Consider the following 9977-nt stretch of genomic DNA (forward strand, 5'->3'; position numbering starts at 1 on the left):
TTGGATTGGCGGTCAAAAAGTCCAGCAGCTCCTGAAGATGTGATCTCAGACTCAGAAATGAGGCTTCCTCTCTGGGAAGAAGGTCTTGGTGCCTTAGACTCAAGAGTTGTTTATGTGCTCATGAGGCTGTGGTGAGTACTTGGTCCCAAATTCATATCTATAAGCACATTTAAACAACATAACCATCTTGGCATCTGTTCAGCACCCAGTATTTGATGCTAAAAAGTACAATGCAAATTAAGACTCAATTGGTAACATCTCTATACATCTAAATTCAAACATGAGCTTCTATTTCCTTGGTGTGGACCAGTCCGCTGCTTCCCACTGTTCCCAGTCTTTATGCTAAGCTAAGCTAACCTGTTGATGGCTCCAGCTTGATATTTATTGTACATTAAAGTACAATTACCTAAAACATGTTCTTGAGTACAGTACTAGAGTAGATGTACTTACTTTCCACCACTGCTGAAAGGGTGAGCTTCAGTACTCATGTTTAGCTTTGTTGCATTGCATGGAGGTTGTTACTCTAAACTGTATTGTTGCGTTGTGACATTTATTATTGATTATTCACATTTCATCTGCATTTATAAACATAAAAACCTTCAAACGCATCGAGCAGGGACATGCATTTTTGCCATATTGATCTTTGAAGAAGTTTCAGGTCACCAGTGAAGTGATGTTTAATTGTTGCTTAATAACACTGATTCCTTCCATCAAAGTGGAAAGAAGGGAATGTGATGTCTGGGAAGCCTTAACAACATAAAGAGACAACAGTCAGCAGGATTACTTTCAGTTGCTCTAATGCTTGATCCTCACTAACTTCTAGTCCTGTCAGTATTTGATCTATAAAGATTTAATACTGCTATATTCTCAAGCTAAATGAAGACTGGGCCGTGTTTCACAATAAAGTACCACAATCTGACTGCAACAAGCAATGCCAAATGCAGCACACACGGTAACTAATATTATAACTGAAACATGAACGGTTGTTTTTCTGCAGTTGCAACTGTGTTTCCGTCCAGCAGATGACACTAGTGGGTCAGTGATGATTTACTGGGAGCAGGCGGCTCATTGCTCCGTGAAGTACAATTTGTACATAAAGAAATCAGTTCCAGAAATATCACAGCTTTCATTAAGCAGATTATTAGTAATGAATACAGCATCTCTCAGTGGTTTGAAGTTGGGCAACATTTTTTATCAGGTCCTATGTCTTGACATACTGTGGGTTTGCAGCTCAAATGGACACTCAGAATGCTTTAGATTCTACAATCCATAATTAATCAGGAAACGATTCAAATGTGACATTTCCATAAGGCTTATACAAACTACCCTGATCAGTGCAAAGATAATGTCAATAACCGTATAGGCCTATACATTAAACAGTCTTTCTGCTAGCAGACATACTGCTACTGCATGACTTAAATTAATCTATTAAACGTACATCTTTTATTATTAGCGTTTAATACCAGCCTTCTTAAAACCACGTTTGTGCAATTTAGAGCCCTTGATTTGAAATGAAAAGGTCAGGTACACTTTCCTGGTTTACACAGATGACGCTGAGTTTAGACAGCCCTCCATCGGACAAGCTCGTGCAACTTCTAAATAATAAGCATTTAACCATAGGTCTACATGAAGATTCCTCATCAGTTTCTTGTTAAAATACATCGCAAACATATAGACGCATGTGATTTAGGAGTTGATGAATTCGGTTCGAGTCTATGAAGCTTATTTTCAATTTACACCATAATAAACCATTTGTAACAACAGGCGCAATGAGCCGTATTATGTCATCATCATAATAACCTAATTGGGCAATATCTCTAATGTGAGACATTGTTTGTGCACTGTAAAACATTTATACTCTCATAACAGTGTGTGCACCCTCCCTTCGCTCTGTCCCTCTTGACTTGGTGACAGACCTAAAAGCCTTTTGTTGCAATCTTAGCCAATGGAGACGGATTACGACACCAGGCAGCTGAGATATATAAAGAGCCCCTTTTTGGCCGCACTTGCACATTTTTCAGTGACACTTCTGAACATTCACACACCTCCATGGACTAAATTGTACAGAAGATCCCAAAACAGCCACTACACTACACTACACGTGAGCGTGCTATGCATTCATCAGACACGTAATTTGTTCACTTTCAATCCAAACAGTCTGTACCGAGACACACTGGGACGTACTTTTTTTTTTGGGAAAATTGATTGCAGAATCTCCTGCTGCCAAAAACAGCAACTTCGGGTTGATCGTATTGGATTAGATGCATGTCACTGATTGCCTGCCTCTTGTAGGGTAAGGAAAGGAGAGGCGCACATCCGAGAGAGGGGATATAACGGAATATAGCGAGTGAACAGACAAGAAACAGAAAGAAAAAAGTTGCATTGCCTAGTGTCCACGCATCGTCATGCCGAGGTACAACTTCTTACTGTGCTTAATGGTGCTCATCTCCTTAGGACAGTCGGGGAGCGATGAGCCCAATCTGCTGCTGCCTTCTGCCAGCGAGACGCCCACGGATGCCGGGCTGTCCCTGCTGGACGAGGACGCTGGTTCCCACGAGTGCTCCGCCTGTGTTTGGAGGGAGCAGAGCAAAGTGCTGAGACTGGAGACCATCAAGTCCCAGATCCTGAGCAAGCTGCGTCTGAAGCAAGCGCCCAACATCAGCCGGGAGGTGGTCAATCAGCTGCTGCCCAAGGCGCCTCCGCTCCAGCAGCTGCTGGACCATCACGACTTCCAGGGAGACGCGTCGTCCCAGGATGAGTTTATGGAGGAGGATGAGTACCACGCCACCACGGAGTCCGTGATCACCATGGCCTCTGAGCGTAAGTAATAGTTTACAACCCAACACTATTCTCTCGCGTCATGTGCGTAATTGCGAAGCAGATAGGTTCAAGTGACTCGGGCCTGCTCCGTGGACAGTGGAAGCTGGTGCTCATTCAAGTCAGTGACCAAACCTACTTTTTGAAATTGAGGGTCGACTCTGTGTGTCTGACTGATAATATTTAAAAAAAATGTCAGCTGATGGCCACTGCTGTCAAAATAGGGACTACTCGTGAAGCTGATAAATCAATAATCAGCAGTATAAAGAGCCTCGTCGCTGAAACAGACAGCTCCAATATGGCCTGATGAACTTTTGTTTACATGGTGGTGATGATAACGATGACGATGATGATGATGATGGAGGGCTGAGCCCTGTTGGAGCAGCAGTCTAGTGTTTAGCTTCTCAGCCACCTGCTGTCATGTTCAAACTTTTCCCCTTTTAGATGCCTTTTGTGTGTTTTGACGGGGAGTAAACGCATGACGGACCCGTGTGAATGTCAAGTGCATTACTAATGATAATGCAGCATTTGGCTGGCAGTTGCATCACTTCATCCTTTTAGGTCTTCTTTTGCATAAAGGCCCTAAATTCTGGAGTTATGATCACGTCATGAGGCTCCCTGATTATTGCCCCTCTAACAATTTGCTTGCTCGCTTATAATTTCCCATAAAACCACAGATAAACCGCAGGCAGGCCCCCTTGGAGACATTTTATAAAATTACTGTTGAACCCTGGCAGCTGTGCTCTATCGGTCTTTTATAGGAGGCTCTACCGGTTTCCCTGCTGTTCATCGCAGGGAGAAAAAGTGTGTCCAAAAAGCTGCTATTGTTCCCCTCATGCAGCGGCCCCCCTCGGCCGCACTTGCCTTTTAAATGCGAAGTTTATGGGCGCAGCTCGTTTTTTTTTTTCACTACGAGCACACAAAGACAGAGAATCACTTAAGGTCGAGGGGAGTGTGTGACCTTTTCCTGGTGAATCGCGGGGTTCAACAACATTTACACACGTAATATATTCTGCATAAGGCGGATAAAACACACTCCAAATAATCAGTTTTTTTCACCCCACGAGTGAACAAAGATACGCCTATGTGCAAGAGACTTTGGCCTCATCTGATGTCTGACACTATTAATTCCTCATTATAATATCTATCTATCCATATATCAATCTATCTATGTCGGCATAGTAGGTATATTTTAATATATTATCTGGGATTATTGCAAATCAGCTGCAGACTCAAAGGTAATCTGAATTGTATCTCTATTCTTCCTATTTCACCAAGAAGCTTTTAACTGTTAATTCTTTAAACTACTTGCAAACATCTCTGTGAACTTTATAATTGTTTACTCTGAGAGATGTTTTTAATCCGGACTGATGTGATCAATCCAGTTCAGTTAATCCTAAAGAGAAACGGTGCACAGATGTCTTACATCTTACAGGTGAATTGAAAGAGGTAGCGTAAAACGTTTGATTTGTCATTTGTGAACCGTTTTACTTCATGGGCCAGATATTTTTAGGACATTTCCACAAAATAATCTGTCTATCTATCTACAGTATCCCCCTCTGTTTCCATTAATAATTCTTGCTCACTCACACAGCATGTATGCGATTCATGCTGACAATGAAGATCTTCTATAATAACTTGCTGTTTTCTCTCTGATGTGCAGATCAAACCTACATTAATTATTATTCCCTCTCAACCTCTAAATACAGACGAGATGAAACTCTGCATGCTTAACACACTCATCTACACGTTACAAGTGAAATCAACAATATCCTCAAAGTGCATTTTTGACACTTTGCTTCCCAACCTCTGCACAGCCTCACGCACACACAACACAACATGAAAGCGATTTGACACCTTCTCAAGCCAAAAAAAAAGGCATTATGCATGACGCTTGCTAATTGCATATTTCTAACGGCCTTGTGCCAGCCAGAGGAGCTAATGACTGACATTACTGCTGTATCTGTCATGTGACCGCACTTCCTGTTCTGCTCTGTTTGCCTCATCTCTTTACATCAGCTGCAGTTTTTATCATCTGCTCCTTCTCTCCATCTCTTTCTCTCTGTTACACCCCTCACCCCCTCCCTCTATCCCCCCACCTTCCTCCCTGTTAGCCCCCTCTCTCCTTCCTCTTCTTTTTCTCTGGTACCCATGGAAGAGTTGAGAGAATGAGTGCATCTCTTTTTGCCTGTGGCGCCTTAGTGATCTCACAGGATTAAAAGTGCCTTTTCTGTCTCTCTGATAGAAGGAGGACTTCAAACACTATTCCCTGCGCACCTCGAACCCAATCACCCTTTCACGGTAGTGCACACTGCCTTTGATGGGCCATGTGGGTTCACACAGTACATACTGAACTGGACATGTGCCAGAGTTGCTTCTTAGTATTCACTCAAGGTACGTGGGTGCCGCAGTGGGGGTTGAGAGGGTCCATGCTTCCTGGTCTCTAATTACTATGAAATTTCATGGAAAAGTACAGCTATTTATATCATAGTGCGGCACTAAAGCATCTCTCTCTATGTAGTGTGTTGTGTAGGTAACCGCTCCGCTTGCTGTTCATGCATTAAAAATGAGTCAGTTTGGAGCAGTTTATCAGGGTCATTTTCTAGCGCAACATTGTGAACGAGTGTCAATTTTTATTAACAAATCTATCGCATTAACATATGAGCTGTCTGTATATGTTGATTTATGTGGGTAATCGTGGGTGCGCAGTGTGTATTTTGGATCTCAGTTTTGCCTGAGGTGTGGTCAGGATTTGACCCCACAAGTCTCCCATTTGTCACCTGTCCAAGACATTTAGAGCAGACCTTCCTCTCCCATCAGGGGCCTATTGCTCCTTTCTTTTTCTCTGTCTCTGTGTGCATGTTCTGATGCTGATTAACGGCACACTGTTCCATTAAATACTCCAGCAACATTGAATGCTAAAAACCAGTCCTGCCAGAGCACATCAGGAAAACAATTTAAAGAGAAGAGGCACCTTTGTGGCCTACGAATACTCTTGACTTGAGTTTAGGTTGTTTGTGAAAAGCTTAATGCATCATCTTCTTGAGAAAACTTAATTTCTGTTCTGTGACATTTTGAGTAATTTTGACATTGTCCGGTAAGAGAGAATCCAGCAGAGAGCAGCACTTACTTACCCTCCCTCTGCGCCTTTATTCCATGTTTACATTTTTCATAGCAGAGTGTCCAAAACATAGGAAATCAGTGACTATCTGCAAGGAAAAACTTTACATTTTAAAGGCATGAAAACTGAGGTTTAGACATAAAGAACTTCGCCTTTGAAACATTTCTTATGACCATTTAGCTATTCCTGAAACTTCTCACTTTGTTAAACTATTTCATACCCACAATTTTATCTTGTCCATCATGATTGTGTGTAGGCTAACATTAGGAAGTGCTATACTGCCATTATTATGTAATCCTTGAATTGTAATCTTGAGTTGAAAAATAAACATCTACACACATGTAAAGGTATGAATGTACAAATTTCCACATGTGCACACTTTTGTAGACACATGAGGATGCTCTCTCAGGCACACACACTCACACAGTCACACACACACTCCAGAGAAAAGTTCTCCTATTGACAAAAAGGGTCACAGAGTTCACAGCTATGTGATATATTGGAAGAGGAGACTATTAACCTCATCGGGTCTCTTTCTTTGGCAGCAAAGACGAACCGGTAGTAACTTGAACACTTATCCCCCACCACATACACACACATGCCCACACACACACACTCATCCACTAACCACTCCCACAAAAAAACAAGTCTTTTATAGTGTTGACCCTATAAAAGGGTCATTTCCTGAAGGTGCAGGAACCATAAAAATTAAGAGGGAGAGCGCTAAAAGGACAGAGCAGCAGAAGTCGGACTGTCTCCAACTCACTGGCCAGTGTTTGATGGAAGTTGATGACTATGTGAGGTTTTTATAGATTTATTTATTCCATGGAGGTCTCAGTTTGACGATGACACCTGTTCTCCCTGTGTAGTTGCTGGCATCAGTTGAGGGAAAGATAAACTTTGGTGTTGAATTGTTTGGATACTGAGGGGCACGACCGGTTTGTTTAAAAAGAAGTAAAAACTTAAGAAAGAAAGGTCTGTAGAAGTTGCACAACATACTGTCAACTTTATGGCTAATAAAATTTCAAAGGGACCAAAGTCTATTAATACAGGGACAAAATTTCCCCAGGACCTCAGGAATCTCACTCCTTTCACCCTCCTTCCCCTATTCCCACGCTCCCGTGTACCAGTCCCTGCAGCCGGCCTTTTCTCTTGGCATTTGGGAATATGTTGCTTCAGAATTAATGCATGCTTTACCAAAAATACTACACTGAGAATTTGAGAGAACGGATGTAAGACTGCATTAATGTCAGTTTGGAGATATGGCTGTGCAAGAATATTTTTGGCCTCCTTGTTAAAAAAAAGACAATCTTTCCTTTTACTCCTGGTGAGCACTGGTGAGCTCCGTGTTGGTTCTTTAAAGGATTTCAAAGACAGTGATCGAGTTAGGTGCATCGCAGCTCATGCTGCAGGGGTGGGGGAGTGGGGGAGTCCACAGGGAGCAACAAGCAGCCCAGTCCTATCCTAAAGGGACAGAAATCATGCAAGGGTTTTATAGGTACAATTAAAAAGACCTGAAACAGATGTTATGTTTCACTAATAAAGGAAATAATTACTTCACACCAGTAATTAAGCCCTGTGTAGGGACACGAGTGAGGAGGAGGAGGAGGAGGGGAGTGAAAAGATAAAATGGAGATCATTGAGGGGATTATTGTTGATGGATGCGTTCAGGCTCTGTGTGGTCGTGTGCAAGGAGCTGCTGAGGATCAGTTTATGGACGAGTCCATTCAACCTATGAGGCGTTTAAGCAAAGGAAATGCTGCATGGGCATAATGCTTGATCCCACGAGGGAGCCACTGTGTCGGTTAGAAGCACAATTAACGGTGGATTACCTCATCATTATCAGCATGAAAATTTAATTAGCCATTTTTCTGGAGAGCAGCTTCTCGCTGCATTTATCACCTGTGGTTGTATTTCCGCCTTCCATACCCACATCACCCCAGGAAGTTCATTAGGGAAAATTCACAGTCGAAGTGATTTCTTTAGGGACAAGAGCCAAGTTTGATTTATATAATGTACAACACAGCTCATAAAGGGAACGATATGTTCACGTTGCTTAGAAAATAACAGTGTGGGAGTAAATGCTTCCTAGACGGAGGGTTGGTCACAATAAACTAAACGTTGTCTTTCGATTAAACTTGGCCGAGACGCTGGCAGATTTGGGTGGCTTCAGAGATTTTTTTCAGTAACTGAGTGCACTCAAACAGAAATACTTCCAGCCAGAAATATGGCACATCTTTTTAGTGTTTAAAGTGATTAATCTAATACGCACATGTTGACCACTGATTCGTTTCAAGGACATATACAGTATTTTGGAAAAGCAATTCTGACCTGTTGGTGTCAGGCCTGGAAAGTTAAGCCAATGCATTTCATTCTTTCTATAAGTCAGCAGGGAGCGACTCCTCTGGTTGCAAAGAGAAGTCTGATTGCATAGATGTCTATGAGAAAATGACCCACTTGATTTATTACCTCAGTAAACATTGTGACTTTATGGTTTCAATCACTAGTTTCTAATCCTCTTCAATGCATCATGATGTTCATTTAGTAAATTGGGGTCCCATTTAGTGTAAAATAGATGATAAAGCAGGGTATGCTTTAGGGAGTGGCTACTTAGTGATTGACATGTCACTGCCACAGTGTTGTCCGGTGTAGGAGTTGTCTTTGTTTTCTTCGTCATCTAATTTAGCCTCGGTGTACTTAGCTCCACCCTTTTGTGTCACTTCTGGTTCCAAAAAAACAAGATGGCGAAGGCCAAAAGCCAAGATGGCGACAGTGCCGAATTTCGAATTCTAGGCTTTAAAACTGCAGTTCATAAACCAATAGGGGACGTCATGATGACTACGTCCACAGTCTATGGCTGGTCGCTCAGTTTGAGAGAACTCTCAGGTTGAGTGACAATAAATTCATCAATGTTGATCAGTCCCCCTCATGCCATGGTGCATGCATGTTGTGTCTTAAGATGATGAGCAAACTAGTTTTTAAATTGCTTTTATAGGTGAACTTCATTGTCTTAAATATTCTGAAAGTTTGTTTCACCGACATGGAGCAGAAAAACTTAATAGTGCTTCTCCATGTTTAGTTTGGTGTCGTAGAGCATTTATCAGACTGCTACCAGAGAGACATATGATGTTTCAAAGGAGAAAATACTACATGCGTTTTGTCTGTATCTGTATTATCTAATCATTGATTTGTTAAATACACTGCTTTCTGTGTCTGAGGTAGCATTGTCACCGGGTGAGAGAGATACATGTGGGTGTCATCTGCATAATTAGGATAGGTATTTTTATTATTTTGCTTGTAAAGTATCAAAAGTCATGTATGATGTCTAGAACATGGGTGGCATGGGGGAAAATTGTCAGCTCATATCGCAGTAGCAGTGCCTCAATTCTGGTCGTTCCTCATGTGTTCACGATTGGGAAGCCAGTGAAGGATCATGATGTTGTCAATGAATGCACTCGGATCAACCTACTGGTCCTCTGCAATGAAGAAATCACATGTTATCATAGACAAATCATCTCAGACATAGGATACACAATATTAAACATTTTATTTGTCTTTGGGGGAAGAATAGTTTTCAGTAGTCAATAGTAAATTAAACACATGGTTAAGGGATAGTAAAACAACAACAAAAGTGCAGAAAATGTGTGTAATGCAATTTATTGTTACAGCAGCTCAATGCCATTGTTGAATGATTTCTAACACTACTGTAATATAAACTAGAAAATTCCTAAAGAAATTTTGACAATGTGTCTTCTACTGCCCGAAGAAATCGCAATATATACACACGCCAATGTTACCGGTAATGTCATTCAGGTTCAATTGAGATAGCGCTACTCTCTTTTCTGCATTTTAGATTCATACTCTTGGATTGAATCTTGTATTTGTGGGGCTTTTATTTTGAAAGGGTGGGACTGGGTGGGTGAGAGAGGGGGAGAAGAGACAGAATCATAATGTTTGACACTAAAATGAGAGGCTTCATCACAAGCATTCCAGTTAGAATTCATTCTGTGGGGCTTTTAATTTGAAATGGGGGGAGGGG

The 9977-nt window shown here is 41.7% G+C and overlaps 1 protein-coding gene across 1 annotated transcript in view; it reads left to right on the top strand.

The window, feature by feature from the left end:
* The first annotated feature begins 1988 nt into the window (after window positions 1-1988).
* Window positions 1989-9977, top strand: part of LOC116384406 (growth/differentiation factor 11-like) — a 21241-nt gene continuing 13252 nt past the window's right edge. The window contains exon 1 of the mRNA XM_031849032.1: window positions 1989-2820. Within this exon, the coding sequence (XP_031704892.1) occupies window positions 2406-2820 (415 nt within the window). The 5' untranslated portion in view covers window positions 1989-2405. The remainder of the gene's footprint in view (window positions 2821-9977) is intronic.

This window comes from Anarrhichthys ocellatus, unplaced genomic scaffold (assembly GCF_004355925.1).
Source record: "Anarrhichthys ocellatus isolate YVR2014 unplaced genomic scaffold, GSC_Weel_1.0 scaffold1, whole genome shotgun sequence".
NCBI lineage: Eukaryota > Metazoa > Chordata > Actinopteri > Perciformes > Anarhichadidae > Anarrhichthys > Anarrhichthys ocellatus.